Source organism: Typopeltis vanoorti, chromosome 17 (genome assembly GCF_054136105.1).
Source record: "Typopeltis vanoorti isolate ZY-2024b chromosome 17, IOZ_Tvanoo_1.0, whole genome shotgun sequence".
Lineage (NCBI taxonomy): Eukaryota > Metazoa > Arthropoda > Arachnida > Uropygi > Thelyphonidae > Typopeltis > Typopeltis vanoorti.
Window position 1 is genome coordinate 49641073 of NC_143565.1, and position 16958 is coordinate 49658030.

At 34.5% G+C, this 16958-nt stretch overlaps 1 protein-coding gene across 2 annotated transcripts in view; it reads left to right on the plus strand.

Annotated features, from left to right (window-relative positions):
* Nucleotides 1-16958, plus strand: part of Trmt61 (tRNA methyltransferase 61) — a 31485-nt gene that overhangs the window by 5006 nt on the left and 9521 nt on the right. For both annotated transcript variants that reach the window (XR_016549649.1, XM_090406898.1), the window contains exons 2-3: nucleotides 7694-7960; nucleotides 14806-14969. Coding sequence is in view for 1 of the 2 variants with exons in the window: in XM_090406898.1 (XP_090263024.1) it covers nucleotides 7694-7960; nucleotides 14806-14969 (431 nt within the window). In the remaining variant the exon portion in view is untranslated. The remainder of the gene's footprint in view (nucleotides 1-7693; nucleotides 7961-14805; nucleotides 14970-16958) is intronic.

The following is a 16958-nucleotide window of genomic DNA, read 5'->3' on the forward strand; positions in this document are numbered from 1 at the left end:
TTCTGCACAGGTTAAATAGAATTTGATGAAATCTGATATTTAGGATGTCTATTAAGAATTATCATATCTTAATGCCTACATTGTCATTCCTAAGTTTGCTACTACAAATTGTCTGATTGAAACCAAACAAACTAAAATTTAAAAGTACATAAGCTAAAAATTGGTAAATAAACAAGCTTCACATAGCTTTTGATACATTCTGTGGATTTTTTAGAAAAGTACTGGCACTTCCTAGAATTCTTTAATCATGTAAATTTATCATGGTTATCATGATCTTGCAAAACCAGTGGAAATATCCAAAATCATAAATGCGAATCTGAACAATTTTTTACTGTTTTCATATATAAACAATTAAGAGCTTGCTACACAGATATATATTTAGACATATTGGGCAGTAGGTTTCACTAGTCCTACTGTGAAACCTACTGCTTAGTGAAATATACAATATATTGTATATTTATTTATTAAAATTTATTAAAAAAAAAAAAAAATATATATATATATATATATATATATATTTTTTCTTTTGTTAAATTTCATTTCTATTGGCAAAACATCATCATGCATATCAAGGATTTAGGCCTAGCTTGGCCTGTTCCGGCCTTAGAAGTCATCATTGAATCTTTTAAGAGGACGTCCCAGTTTTCTTTTTCCTAATGGCTTGTACTTTAAGGCTTGTTTTGGTAAACTTTCTATTTTCATTCTTTGAACGTGTTCCATCCATTTATGTTTATATTTTTTAATTTTTTCTATTACTGATTCTGGTTTAATTCTTTCATAATTTCTTCGTTTCTTTTGTGATCAAATAGAGTATACTTTGCAGTTTTTCTCATAAACTTCATTTCTGCTGTTATTAATCTTTAACTTTGTCAAATGCATTTTTTTCAATATGTGTTTCTAAATTGTACTCTCTTCTTTTCTCTATTATTATTTTTAGGCAAAAGGCTAATGATCGCCCTTTTCTAAATCCATCTATTGGTAAAACAATTTTAAATAATAATATTTTTTTTATTTTTCGCTATAATCGGAAAAGTGATTAAAAATTCTAAAATCCTGATAGCTGTTTCGAACTGGTTCTCTTCAAAGACTAGACAGAAACCTTACTTTTATGCACCGACAAAGAGTTGACTTATGGAAAATTACATTTCTCTGACATTTCAATTTCCTTAGTACTGAATGAGAATTTTTGCTCTCTTAAGGTTTCTGCCTGGTCTCTGAAGAGAACCAACCAGTTTGAAACAACCATCAGGCCAGTGAAACCTTAAAAATTATACTAATAAAAGGCGATCCATGTCTTTTAAGTAGTGCAAGCTAAGGCAACTTGGAGATGCCAAGGATTGTCTCATAAGCTCTCAGGTCAACTTACAAAACTTTTATAGTTTCTACAAACATTCAGCTTTTAAATAATGTTGGATCTGGTATCCACTTTGCTTATGTTATTTTACATTGCCAAATGAAGCCTATGGCTCTTTCTTTTAGTTATCACTCAGTCTATTCAAGGCTTCTTGTAAGGCCACAACATCTGCTCTACTCCTCATAGTACTTTCCAACTTTGCATCATCTGCAAACAACTGAATTTTCCATTCATATCTTCCCATATCATTAACAGACAGGTTAAACAGCAATGGTCATAAAACAGATATCCCTAAGGCACACCACCAGTGACTTTCCTCTTACAAAATATTGCAATCCCATACACAACTTGCTGATACCTATCTGATAGCTAATTTCCAGTTTCTAACCAACTAGTCTGAAACAGCTGTCAGGCCAGTGAAATCTTTAAAAATGCACTAATAAAAAAGGCAAATGTATGGACACTACCCAGGTCTTTTAAGTAGTGCAAGCTAAGGCAACGCGGGGATGCCGAGGATTGTAATCTCATAAGCTCTCAGGTCAACATACAAAGCTTTCATAGTTTCTACAAACATGCAGCTTTGAAATATCGTTGGATCTAGTATCTTTTTTGCCTTTGTAATTCGCATTTCGAAAACAAAGATGGGATGTAGAATTTTCTCTTGGTAGGGTTATATTGGAGGTAGAGAAAATAAGAGCTCTTTGGGTGATGACGAATAGGAATATAAAGTTTAGAAGACACAATTGCCAAAATTGTGAGTAGAAAACAAATTCTGGGAACAATGTGGAGGACACTGATTTACAGAAGTAAGGAGACCCTGGTTCCATTGTATAAGGCCTTAATTAGGCCACATATGGATTTGTTGTTGTTGTTATGTTCCATCGAGTCGTTTTCGACTCCTGGTGATTCTATGAACATACATTCTCAATTCAGATCTGTCCCTTGCCATATATTTCAGAATTTTCAAGCACATTCCAGTTGCTTCTTTAACTCCAATCACCCATCTAATTCTTGGTCTTCCTCTTCTCCTGCTTTCATCAACTTTAGCAAGCATCATCATCTTCTCCAGACTGTCATTTGCTCACATAATATGTCCAAAGTGTGAAAATTTTTGCTTGATGATCATAGCTTCGAGGGAGCAATCTGGCTTTATTCTGTCTATCACTGATTTATTGGTTTGCTTTGCAGTCCATGGTGTTCTTAGTAAGCATCTCCAAACCCATAATTCAAATGCATCTATCTTCCTTCTTTCACTCTTTCTCGGGGTTCAACTTTCACATCCATACAGTACCACAGGGAATACCATTGCTTTCACGATTCTGATTTTTTTTGCAAGGCTAATATCTTTATCTTTAAAGATCTTGCTTAAATTTGTCATTGCTTTCTTTCCGAGTAATAATCTTCTTCTAGCTTCTTCAGTACAATAACCATCTTGATCAAGTCGGGATCCTAGGAGCACAAAATTGTTAACTGCCTTCCATTTTCTCCCCATCTACTTCAAAATCATTAAGTTCACATGTTGCCATAACTTTTGTCTTTTTGAGGTCAAGTTTAAGACCATATTTAGCACTTTCGTCTTTAACTTTCATAATAAGTTCCTCCAAATCTTCTTTGCATTCTGCTAGCAAGGTGGTCATCTGTATACCTCAAATTATTAATATTTCTTCCACCAATTTTAATTCCAACTGAAGTCTCCTCCAGCCCTGCCATTCTTAAACTGTATTCGCTGTACAAGTTAAACACGTATAGAGATAAAATACACCCTTGTCGCACCCCTTTACGTATAGTGAAATACTCACATAGAGTATTTCCAAGTTTCTCCAAGATCTGTTTGGACAGTAGCTTCTTGTTCATATTAAAGATTCCTCAGAAGAATAATGAAATGCTCTGGTACTCCCATTGTTCTTAACACATTCCACAGTTTCACATGATCTACAGAGTCAAAAGTGCTGTAGTCAAGGAAAAAAAAGGTAGACATTCTTTTGATATTCCTGTGCTCTTTCTATTATCCATCTCACATTGGCAATTTGATCTCTTGTTCCTCTGCCTTTTCGAAATCCTGCCTGTTCATCTGGCATTTCTCTCTTCATGAATGGTTCCAGTCTTTTCTGAACGATCTTAAGTAAGACTTTACTTGAATGAGAAATCAGTGCTATAGTTCTGTAATTTTTGCAATCTCTTGCATCGCCTTTCTTCACGAAAGGTATATAAACTGATTTTTTCCATTCCATAGGCAATTTAATTGTGATCCAAATTCGCTGACATAGAGCTGTTAAAATTTTAACTGCCTCTTCTCCCAGGTCTTTGAGTAGCTCAATAGGTATTCCATCTCCTCCTGGTGCCTTCTTACTGGATAGCTGTTGCAGTGTCCACCTCACTTCACTCTCCAGTGGCACGGGCTCCTGTGTATAATTCTGCTCTTCAAATTTCTCAGTAATTTTGGAGTCCTTTCTGTAAAGGGCTTTTGTATATTCTTTCCATCTTTCTTTGATGTCTGCAACTTCTGTAAGATATCCTTTGTGTTTACTTTTCAATATTGTCACCTTGGCACTAAACTTCCCTGTTAGTTCTCTGATCTTTTTGAAAAGATCTCTTGTTTTTCCTTTCTTGTTTTGGTCTTCTATTTGTTGGCATTCCTGGTTAAGGTATTTTTCCTTGTCTCTTCTGGCTTGTCATTAAAACTCTGCATTCAAATGCCATACTACCTGCAAATTTCCTGTGGCCTTCATATTCCTCCTTTCCCAAGCAGTTTTGATGGCATCTTCTGACAGCCATTTAAACTCATTTTTCTTCTTACAAACTGTGAATATTCTTCTTTGCTTCTGTTTTAATTATATCTTTAACTTTAATCTCTTCCCATAGTTCATCTGGTTCTCTTTCACACAAATTGAGTGTGTTGAATCTGTTCTGTATACTAATATTGTATTCAGTTGTTTCCAAGATCATATCTGATCAACATTTGTGTTGTTTTCAGTTTCCGTAATTTCACATGTATCGTAGCCACTAGTAACTCATGGTCTGTTCCAGAGTCTGCACCTGGAAAAGTCTTGACAGACTGAATTGCACTTCTCCATCTTCTTTGTCCAAGTATATAGTCAATTTGATTTCTGTATTGTCCATCAGCTGATATTCATGTGTACAATTTTCTTTTGTGCTATTTAAAACAAGTGTTAGCAACAAACAAAGAATTCTCTGCACAAAACTCAACTAGTCTCTTCCTTGCAGTGTTAGGAATACCTAAACCAAAACGACCTGTTATTCCTTGTTCCTCAGTCTCTCCCACTTTTGCATTCCAATCTCCGATAAGTAGCCATTAATCGTGCTTTGGTGTTGCACCTATCACTTCTTGTAACTTGCTATAAAATTCTTCTTCTTCTGGTGCCTCTGTAGTGGGTACATAAACCTGAATGATGGTCCTATTCATTGGATCCGCTCCCTCTGAGAGAAATGATTCTGTCACTCACTGGATTATAACCTAATATATACCATCTTTTTCCTGAGTAAGAAAGATACTCCAGTTTTACTACTTGTCTCATGTCTAATACACCATATAGTCCCCTGACTGAAAATGGCCCATTTCTGTCCATCTAAGTTCACTTATTCCCAATATATCCAGCTCTTGTGCTCCATTTCCATCTTTATTATTTCCAGCTTACTTTGGTTCATACTTCTAACATTCCAAGTTCCAATCCTGTGGTTTCTTGTGAAACAGGGTCTCCCTTTTCCGACCAGCAACATCCGTGACCAAGCTTCCTTCCGGGTTTTACCTGGACACATCATAAAAACTAGTTTTACTTGTGGAAACCCTCTGTTCTTCCCCAGTTGCATGTTGGATGCCTTCAGTTGTGAGGATCTTACCATCCAGCACCATATCGTACTTTCTCATTTTTGGCATGTTCATAGAATGTTCTTGGCAAGGTACATAGGTTGTTTGTCATTGCCTTACTCTGGAATATTTTTTGACTTTCCAGTCTAGATCCGTACTGTTCTGTGAAAACAGGGGCACCTCAAGAAGGATGTAACTCTTTGCCATGCAGTACGGTCTTGGTAAAGAAGAGGCTAAGTCTCTGTATTAGAGATGTATTGCGCATATCTTTACCCTGGAATAATTCCCAGTGAAGAAATTATCCCTTACCCTGCACATATGAACACACATATTCACACAAATTGAGTGTGTTGAATCTGTTCTGTATACTAATATTGTATTCAGATGGTATGTTTCCAAGATCATATCTGATTGATATTTATGTTGTTTTCAGTTTCCGTAATTTCACATGTATTCCACATATGGACTACTGTGCACAAATCTGGTCACCTGGTTTTCAAAAGGATAAAGAGATATTGGAAAGGGTTCAGAGTTGATTGATGAAGGTAGTTTCTGGTCTCTGAAATGTTTGAGCATGATGAAATGTTGAGAAGATGCAGTTTGCAGAGTCTGTTGGATAGGAGGAAGAGGGGGGTGATATGATAGAGATGTAGAAGTTGATAAAAGGGTTATTATAGGATTAATGTTGAAAAGGTTTTCATAAAATGGTGGGAGATTTGGGAGAACAAGAGGTCATTCCTGGAAGCTGCATAAGGAGGGAGCGAGAAGCAGGTTTTTTTGCATGGAGATTCATGAATGACTGGAATGCATTGCCTGTGAGTGTGGTGTCTATAGAGAATTTGAATGTATTTATGGTATGGTATGATGAGCCATGTGTATGACAAAGGACCTCCTGCAATGAGTCTTTGACTCCAAGGGTGGGGATCTCCATAATTAAAATATGACTCCATAATAAGATTTATATATGCAGATTATATAAATCTTATATTTACATATAAGATTTATATATGATTTAGTGCCAACTTCCAAGAATCTTTTTTTTCAAAATTAGTAACTATTTTGAATGGCAATGCAAAACAGTTTGAATATTTATAAAATTAGTATTTTAAACCAAATTGTGCTAAAAAAAACTATTTCATTTAAAACAATATTGAAGCAAGTAAAAAGGTTTCGCAACCTGTTCATCATGAACAATATCAAAAATACCCTGGAATTACTCATGACAGAAGTTTCACTTATAAAAAAGCATCTTAAGCAAGTTCGAAATAATATATGAAATAATATAATTGTTAAATGAGCAAGCACTAGTTGGGAATGCAGTGCTCTACTCCCTTTGCCATGGACTTACTCAGTTGTAGAATATTGTGCCTCCATTTGAGGAAGTAAGGTGCATGTAGGTAAGATTGATGAAAATTAAATGAGGATAATCATGTTGCAATGTGCTTTTTATCCCTTTGCTATGTTGTCTTATACTTTCTACAAATTGTAATTGTCAAGTAATTTTCAGCTTCATTTATTATCATAAGAGAAGAGAATTTGCATAAAACATGCAGATGAAATAGACAGCTAGCCAGTTATAGAAATCTAGTAAATATAAATATTTTTGAAGAGATCAGCATTTCCATATTGCAATCAGAAGAATGATATGAGCATTGGCCCTTCTACTTTGAATCCAGTCCAGGAATACGAGGAACCTTTATAAGAATGAATGATATATTCACGTAAACACAAGAAAGATGTTTATTTAACCAAATATTTCGGTCTGGAAATAGCAGACTATCCTCAGTGGTATTACAAGAACAGTTTAAAAAAAAAAAAAATAAAAAAATCTTATGTCACAAGTATCCTTAAGCAAACCTTTATAAGAAGTTTTTGGTTGAAGGTGGGTTAACCAGTCTCATATGGAGGTGGCAGGCTTTTTTTCCAGGAAATGCATGTAATTGGCAGACTGATATACTGGCTTAATCTTATTTTTTTTTCAACCATTCCAACTATTATCAGAAGAGGGGTGTTAAATCATTTCTCTTCTTAACAGCAGGTAGTAGCCTTTTATTAAATAATAGGGTTTGCAAGTTCATTAATATGAGGTTTATTCTGTAAATTATAGAACATTTTTATATAATTTCTCTCATTGTTATTGATATTAGTAGTAAATATATCCTTTAAAGAGATTTATTTTTATTTTCTATTTTTAGCACAAATATTTCATACTGAACTTAACAGTATATCATCAGTATAAAATATTTGTGCTATTTTCATTAATGTTATTTACTGTGTTTTGATTGCAATGTCACAGGTTTTCCATTACAGATTATCCTTAAAAAGTTTGGTAAATACATATATAGTATAGTTATACAGTAGCAGGAATGGTAAATTAATATTCACATTCTTGAATATTAATAGAAATTGATCATATTGGTTACTTTTAGAATAGTAGTCTTCAGAATATATACTGTTTTATAATTTTATCTACTAAGTAGAAGAAAATGAACATTTATTTCTATTTCCTTTAGGTACAGGAAGTGGTTCACTTTCGCATGCGATTGCTCGCACAATTGCACCGAATGGCCATCTTCATACTTTTGACTTTCATGAACAGCGTGTTAATTTGGCTTCTCAGGAGTTTGAGGATCATGACCTATCAGAAGTTGTTACAGTGAAACAGAGAGATGTTTGCAAGACTGGTTTTGGACACATCAATACTGCTGATGCAGTATTTTTAGATCTCCCTCATCCATGGGAAGCAATTCCTGCTGCATTGGAAGCTCTTAAATTAACAGGCATGAACTAATATTCTTTTATTTACTTGAAACATATACATACACTGTATAGCTTTACTTAGATATTTGTGAAATAAATTAATATATTAATATTACAGTATAGCCTGTTATATAGTGGTGTTATCACAGTAAAATTTCTTTCAGTTTAGAAGTTATTATTTGAGGCTGTTTAAAGTGTACTGCTAATAGAATTTTAAACCTTTAAATGTTTTGTGTTCCATTCCTGTCTTGTCAGGTGTCATCTACATCCAGAAGATTGACTACCTGATTATGGATCAACCTGAGATCCATAATGTGCACAGACAATAGATAAACTTCTAAATAGCTTTGTTTATTTTAAGGAATAAAAAACCAGAGTTTACAGGAGGAAAAAAAACCCTCCATATGAGACCAGCTAACTGACCATTTGATTGGAGTAATGGTTGTGATAATTAGGAAGTGAGAATCAAAAATGAAAGAATGAATTTGCAAGATGGACAAGGAAACAGGAGATGGAGACTGGAGGCAGTAGTAAATGAGTATCTGAGAATGGTTATTGGGGTGAAAGGATGAGATGGGACTCATGAAGATCATTTTGATTTGGGAAAAACAGGATAGGGTGCATTGCGAAGAAGAGGAGAGAATATAATGGTCTGGTGAGATGTCAACTGAAAATGGTAAATGGGGGTTGGTTGTGGATCCCAAAATGAGCTTGTGTTTGTACAGGGTGACCCATAAGTCACAAAGGGGTTTAAAATGTGAATAACATTTTTGATTATTATTTTATTAATTAGAATATTTATTTTATTCTAAGGAACATTTGGAAAATCAATCATGGAAAAGTCAATCCAACAGTGAACCAAAATCGTGCAGTTTTATTTTGAAAATCAGAATTTGATTATTCTAACACAAAGATCATATTTTAATGTCAGAAATGCTCCTTCAGAAACAATAATTTGTTGCTTGATTGAACATTTCCAGCAAAAGGGTTCTAACTGTCTTGCCATGATCCAGGAGATACTGTTCAGCCAGGACAGAGGAAAACATTCAATGTGTGTGTAAGGACAGTATTGAAGAAGAACCAGAAATGTCGACCTGAAGTCATTCTGGCCAGCTAGGTGTGTCTTGAACATCATTGCAGCATGTTTTAAACCATTTACACTTCTTCCCATACAAGATCCAACTGGTACAGGAATTAAAACTGGTAGATTATCAGCAATGTGTAAATTTCGCTTTCAACAATTAGCTAGAGAAAAAAATTCTTTATCCAAAATCTGATTACGTCCGATGAGGCTCATTTTCACCTCAATGGTTTCATAAAGTAGACCCCCCCTGTCAAGTGCATGGTCTTGTGCAGTGTAATCTCACTGGGAAGCGATACCAGGCCATGATTGAAAATGCTGTATGCCCTGTGGTAGAGGACAGATCAGAGATGTGGTTTCAGAAAGATGAAGCCATTATCCACGCTGCTAGAGTCGCATTGGAACTCCTAAGACAAATTTTTAGTGAGCCAATAATTTTACAAAGATCTGCAATTAATTGGCTATCACATTCTCCAGATCTGATCTTACTTCTTCCTGTGGGGGTTATCTGAAGGAAAAGGTGTATGTGAACAAGACCCAGCTGAAGGAGAAAATTTATGCAGAAATTAGAACACTACAGCTAGAAACATTAACAACTGTCATGGAACATGCCATAGAAAGGGGACAGTCTTTGTGAAGCTGAAAATAGAAGGCATTTACTCGTGATGTGGTTTTTCATAACTAATAAAAAACATCTCCAGATTCTTTATTTCATTAGAATAAAAATAATTAATAAATAAAAAAGTTGTTAAATGTTTAAACCCCTTTGTGATTTATGGGGCACCGTGTTTATGAATGACAGGAGTATCAGGAAATTTGGGAAATTAAAGTTAATTAAAGGAGTAGAATTAGAAATTAGTGGCATTGATCGAATTTGGTTTACCTGAAAATTATTGATATAAAAATGAAACTTTCCGTGTGATGAGAACATTATACTGATGAGAATACAGATAATCAAGTTTGGTATTTTTCAGGAGGATAGAAAAGACAAGATTTACAAGGTGAAGTGGAGATAGATAAGATGAGATAGTTTGTGGAATTTATGTCTGGAAATGTGAATGGTGATGACAGAAAATGTTTATGCAAATTGTTTCAGCAAATAAGAGGATGATCATATGGATGATTTTAATTATGGAAATAGAGTTTGGAAAGATGAGATATCATCATAGAACAAGGAAAATTCTGAGGGATAGTTGCCTAGAAATGCATATAATAGAGAGTATATGATTAAGATCTCAGAATTTGATTATGGCATCGGAGAGTGTTATTGTGAACAAGGTGTCTGTCAGTCAGACTCACTGAGCATGGCTGGCCAACATGAGATGACATATATGAGAAAAATATATTTGCAGAACTATTGTACAAGGCAGCGATCACAAACAATTCAACACTCGGTTTGAAAGTGCAGTAGTAAATGAGGAATTAGTGAAAAGAGATTGCTGAATGGGACAGAGGATCAGTAAGAAATATAGTGAGTTATATGACATCAAACTTGTGTGTGGAGAGGTCATTGTTTGAAATAATCAGGATGTTAGGTTGGAGATGGGCAATTGTTCTGATAATTTCATAACAGTTACAAATAACAAACATGATATATTATTTTTCTGATGTTAGTAGGGGTTTAATGTTCACATATTTGGTAAAATTGTAAAAGTCAATTTTCACTCTTTTACAATCTTAGATGGAAAGAAGGCCCAATGTTTAAATAATCAATAAAATTGCAAATAATGACAATCAGAATGAATCATTTTCATAGGTTAGGTCAGAGTGTGACAATTCAAATGTCATAGAACTCGTATTTACCATTTGCAATGTCTGAAGTGTATGCGAAGGCTTGGGGAACAAATAAAGTAAATGTGAAATGTTTGAATGGTGAAATTAAAAAAGCAATTTGGAAGATAAAGATATCATAGTATATGGGTGGCATTCGTAACTAGGAAAATGAACTCTAGGAAGATTCTTGGTTTAAGCTACAAAGATGAACATGTTTGGTAAGGAAAGATCAATCATATTATGAGCAGCAATTAGCCATTCAGATCAAGAAAAATCATAGGGAGTTCTTTCAGTTTGCATCCTGCAGAAGGAACAGGGTATGAGAGGATGATATTGTTTAACAGAAGTGGAAACTAAATAATTATTACAGAGGATATATCTGAATTATTCAATGAGTATTTCATTAAGTATTTTATGTTGGTGAGAGTGACTGTATACACAGTTTACAAAGTTTACAGTCTACAGATTGTATACAAAGTGTTAAGTAAACTTGATATTAATAAGGGGTGAGGACTTGAAGATATATCACTGCCTGTTTTAAGGGAATAGGAGTTAATGATGCTCTTGTAACATGGTGACTTGTTGAATTAATAGAAGTCTTGAGAGATATTGACTTTTAGCAAAGCTGATTCTTTCAATGTTTTCTTTTCTTGTGGTCCTGAAAAGAACCGTTTGGTGATTGTGTAGCTTGTGATTTCATGTGTCTATAGCCAGGAGATCATTTAGATGGGTCTGGCTGCCAGCAATCGCTCTAGCTCATTTAGCATTACCCAGGGTGCACCATGTGGAGGCAAGCTAGAAATGCACTCCATATACAATCCTCTGTTACCAATACTTGAAGACCTCCCACATATAAGTATAAATCGCCTTAAATCCCAACGGCCTTCACTAATACTGACTGAAGAACTAGTAAATAGCGATTTCAATGTTTATTCAAAATTGCTAGAAACTTGAAAAGGAAAATCACCACTAGACTTAAACAAGTATATTCTTCTCAATCAAAATCTGAAAGGGAATGAGCTTCCATGTCATCTATGGAAAAGCTTAAATAGGATATGCACAGGACATGGTATCTGCATAGACAGCTTACACAAGTGGGGAAGATCACCTACATCTAATGTGACTGTGGGGCCATAAACCAAACCATCTGGCAGCACATTGTGCCAGATGGTTTGGTTTATGGTGACTTGAGAGACTTTTTTGAGGCAGATCCTTCAACTCTTGAATGGCTAGCTGAACTAGACTTATAATTTTAGTGACTTTTTTACCTGCTATTTGTATATGTACACTACCTACACTCTCATTTTTATTGTCTGCACAAATATGTATTTATATATTTTGATGTCATGTATCTTTTTTTTTATTATGCCATATGCTAAATAAATAAAATAGAAGCCTTACAATGAGGATGGTCCCTGAAGAGTGAAAGGAAGGTAAAGCAGCTACTGCACTAAGAGGTGCTAAAATTGAGGCTCCAAATTACAGGCTAGTTTGCATATCTGGAGTAGTAGTTATATAGTGTTGGAGAAGGTTGGATCAGGATTGAGGTGATAGGAACAGGATTCTCTATATAGGTCAGAATTGTAGTTGCTTAAGATGGGTAGTAATTTTTTAGTAATGTGCTTACTTATTTTAATAGGGATAGACGTTCTGGACATGGAAGGTATGCATATACAGCAATATCTAGATTTTGCTTTTGACAGATTGTACATATCAAAGTGGTATTTAAATCTAGGAAATGAGACAGAATACTAGATTAGTGATTTAGATGATTAGATGCGTGATAGTTATCAGTAAGCTATATATTGAGAATGGCAGGGTCTCATAAATGGAAGGTGACTAAAATATATTCTTGTAGTATATCTTTAAGGTTTCTATTTTAGCACATGTTATTGATAGAGAAGAGAGGTTGAAGAGGGAGGGGATGTAGTTGTGCTAAAGTTAAGGAGAGCTATGAGGAGTGAAGCTAGTGTCACTTTCCAGGAGGATTTGGGTAGGCTATCTTGTGCAGGCAGATGAGTGGGGATACCACTTTAATGTTACTAAGAGTAAGGTTTTGCAATTTGAAAGGCAAGGATGGAATGGTGTGCAATTTGATTAGTGGAAGGGAATTGTTCATTGCCCAAGTCCTTAATCAGATTGTTTGCAGGCCTGGTCATCAGGTTTTCAAGACAATGAAGGGATTTTGGAAGAGTCTAGATAATTATTATTATTATTCATGACATCTCCAAGGAGTCCAAAGGCTCATCGTGGGGGGGGGGACACCTACTATACAACTCTCCGTCTCCACTACTACACCGAACCTCTACTACCAGTCATCTACATCAGGGTTTCCCAAATTGTGTTGTGTTCCACGGAACACAACACAATTTGGGAAACCTTTATTCACTTTCTGCAGAAAGTGTTCCGTGATGTCAGTGACCAAGCCGTGTATTTTTAAACATGAAAGTAATTGGGGAAAGGGAATATTACTGTTTATGACCAGTCATAAAAATTGCCTGCAAGCCGATTACAACAATGGGCAGCGTATCCTCTGTTCTCAAAACTGAACGAAATAAAAATTTTTCCACTGAAATTGAAGATCAAGGTATCCAGTTCTCAAATCTAGTAATACTGAATACTTTCTTCGCAAGTTCGTATTGTAGGGTGAAAGTGTACTACTGTTTCAAAACCGTAGTACCATGATTTTTTAAAAATAATAGTCCTACAGATTTAAATTTTAATATGAATAAGAGACTAGGGACTTTGTTTAATTTTGGTGTTAAGAAATCTCTTATTGAAGGTGTTTGTGACGCAACAGATAGTGATTCATTCACCTCCAGCTTACAAAGCGATCTCCAGGATGTACAAAAGGAGGGGAAAACTACCAGCACACAGGAGAAAAAGTCTGCATTCACTTGTAAGTACTTATAATAATATTATAAATTTTTGGTGATCAGAATGGGATATGTCAATGAAAATCAGCATAAATTAATGATGTTGACCTCAGGAAACTACAATATGCTAGAAGATTCATTAGTCCAGTGATTGATAACTAATTTAAATGTAATTTTATATTTGTCAACATGTCACACTGTATACATAAGTGTTCAATCTGGGAAATGCTGATCTACATAACGCCATCTACTACCCACCACCACAACTAGTATTTTTTGTCTGTAATTTGCATGTGTTCTGAAGGGCCGATTTGTCTGTGTGTGCGGGATGAAAAACCTGAGTTTCATCCCGCATGAGTTTGGGGAGAAAAAATCTTACTACCTTCGTATGAGATCGGCTAATTCACCTTCAGTTGAAAAAGTCCATATAAAGATTCCTCCTGTCATGATGAGAATTGAACTTAGGCCTTTTCCAATCGAAGGGCACAACATACCATCATTCTTCCAATTACACTATGGAGGCACTTAATATGTATGAATTTCTTCCGATGCCGCGAATTGAACCCATGCCTCCTGAGTGAGAGCCAGGTATCCTAACCACTAGATAACACCCGATAACAAAGTAGAGTGAGGTGTCTTGAATATTTGTACAGAGACAGATTGAGAATGCCATGTATGAATTATGGATCCTAATAAATAGGAGAAAGAGGTGATTTTGTGTTGTTGGTAAGAGGGTTTGTACTGGATTAATGCAGAAGAGATTATTTGTTAGAGTATAAAGATTGTAACAAGGAGAATGCAAAGAGTGAAGAGCAGTTTTTTTTTTTTTTTTGCAAAAAGAGGAATGTAGTGAGTGATTATGTTGCCAGAGAATGCAGTAAAATAAGCATGGTATGATGAACATTGCACTAGATAGATGTGAATTTCCACAATTAGTCTTGTGACCCTTTGAAGGTATATAATGATAATAAAATGATAATAATAATCTCTTGGGAGCTCCAAGACATAGAAGACAAGACATGTTTTTAGACATAGAAATACAGATACATTTCTATTGCATCAGAAATACAAGTGTATCTGTTTTTTAAAAAAACTATTTATTAAATGCACTTACAAAACATTAACTATTTTCTAGGTGGACGTTTATGTTCATTTTCACCTTGTATAGAACAAGTCCAGAAGACATGCAGTGTTCTTGAAACCTGTAGATTTAGTGATATTACAACATGGGAGTGTCTTCTAAGACCTTTTGAAGTTAAAAAGATATCACAGCCAGTATTACATATAAATAGCCAAAAGGTAATACAAGTGATTACTTTAAATTAATTTCTAAGATTAAGTGACATAAAAACATTTGTGCTTAACCACCCTATCTACTAATGAGTATACATAGAGTAAGATATGCTTCCTAAATAAAATTAAATTAAAAAAAATGCCTAAAAAAACTCTGCTTCTTAGGGTTTACTTCTCCATGAAAGAAAAAGTTTTTAAACACATATTATCTTAGTTATTTTTAACTACTTTAGTCCATGGAAATAAATGCCAAACTAAGGTGTTCATAATTTTTAAATGAACCAACTAAGATAATCAGCTTGGATAAAAGTATAACGAAGATATCAAGAGTTGAGTTATAAACTTGTGTACTGTTAATTTAGTGCTTAGGCTAATATAAATTTATTCAGTTGACTCCTTACCATACCAGCTTTGCTAATTTAATTTGCCATCTTCACTAAAAAATGTGCTTAAATAGCTGATATGTTTTACTCATTTTATAGGTTTCCCATTCAGGATACAGGTGATATTTTTCATGTTTCTGCCATGTTTTCATAGTTGTCTTTTTATTGCCTAATTTTCATAGCAGGTTTGTTACAGCAGTTATTCAGTTTAGTTAAGGAATCCTGCAGACTTGCACTGGGTTTATTTAGAGTTCAATATCATGTGCATAAAGTAAATAGCTAAATTGAACATCTTTGGTTTTGATATCAGGACTGATGCTATTTTCCTTTGTCGTACACCTGATTTACAACTCAAATATAGACTATGTATTTCTCAATATAACATCCTATTTACACCATATAATTGTGAGTGGCAAGAGAAATGTTGTTCAAAAACAGCTTCTTGTCCTCCCTTGTCATATGCCTTTCCAGATCTACAAAACTTAAATACAGATACTTATTATATTACCATGATTTTTCAACCTTAAAAGTGAAAATTTTGACAACCTTATTTGGCTCAAACTCAGCTTGCTCTTTCCAAAGAGTTTCTGTTCCACAGGTTTTCTTAGTTTTTTTCTCGCATATGGTTGCATAAATCTTAACTGGAACACACAATAGGGATATTCTTGTGCAATCTCACATTCAGTTTTATTTATATTTTTTTAGATGGGTACTAGGGGAAAGAGCCTCCCTTTCGAGTCTTTAAAATTCGAGTCATCAGATTCAGGGAGAACCGGCCTACCAGTCCAGAACACTAGGGGGGGGGGGTAGCCCCCCGTATGAAAATATATCCATAGAATAGAATAAGTTAGACCACCAGCCTGCATAGTGAAGGCTTGAAAAAAAAATTCCATGTTTGATTTCTAGAGTGGGATTTCCAGGTAATCTTACCCTACCCATGGTACGAATAAAGGTTGTAAACCTATAACACATTAGTGTTATAGGTTTACAACCTATAAGTTATAAGTGATGTCAATGAGTCAAAAGTTGAGATAGAAAATCATATGGAAGCATTTCTTTTTGTCCCATTATATAATGGTGAATAGCTTCCTTTCTTTAGATTTCTCTACTAATGCAAAAGTTCCCCAGGAATTTGTTCTAGTCTTTAAACTCACATGTATCTGAAACTTACTGGATTAATTTAATGGATTAAATATGGTTTGCAAATTTAGAGTTTATTTATATATTTACAGTTAATATTTCTCTTAGCATCATTGGAGCCATATTGGACAAGATAAAACAATTAACATAACAGTTTTTGGATCATATAAGAATTCATGTTTAGATGGAAGTGACATTTCTGTTAATCATTGATTAAATTTGGTAACAGAAAATTAAATTTATTATATATTAGTTTTTCAGATAACTGCTTCCTAAAAAAAGTTAGAGAAATAGACTCAATCTTATTGATATATATGGCCACTGAAGAAAGTCCTCACATAATTTCTTAGTCTTTAAATATATAAGCACTAGTATGTTAAAGAGTCATATGATGCTGTTTAATTTGGTAATTTGCATTAATGCCATACTGCATATGGAGGTGAGCCTTATCCATGCATCCAAATCTCAATAA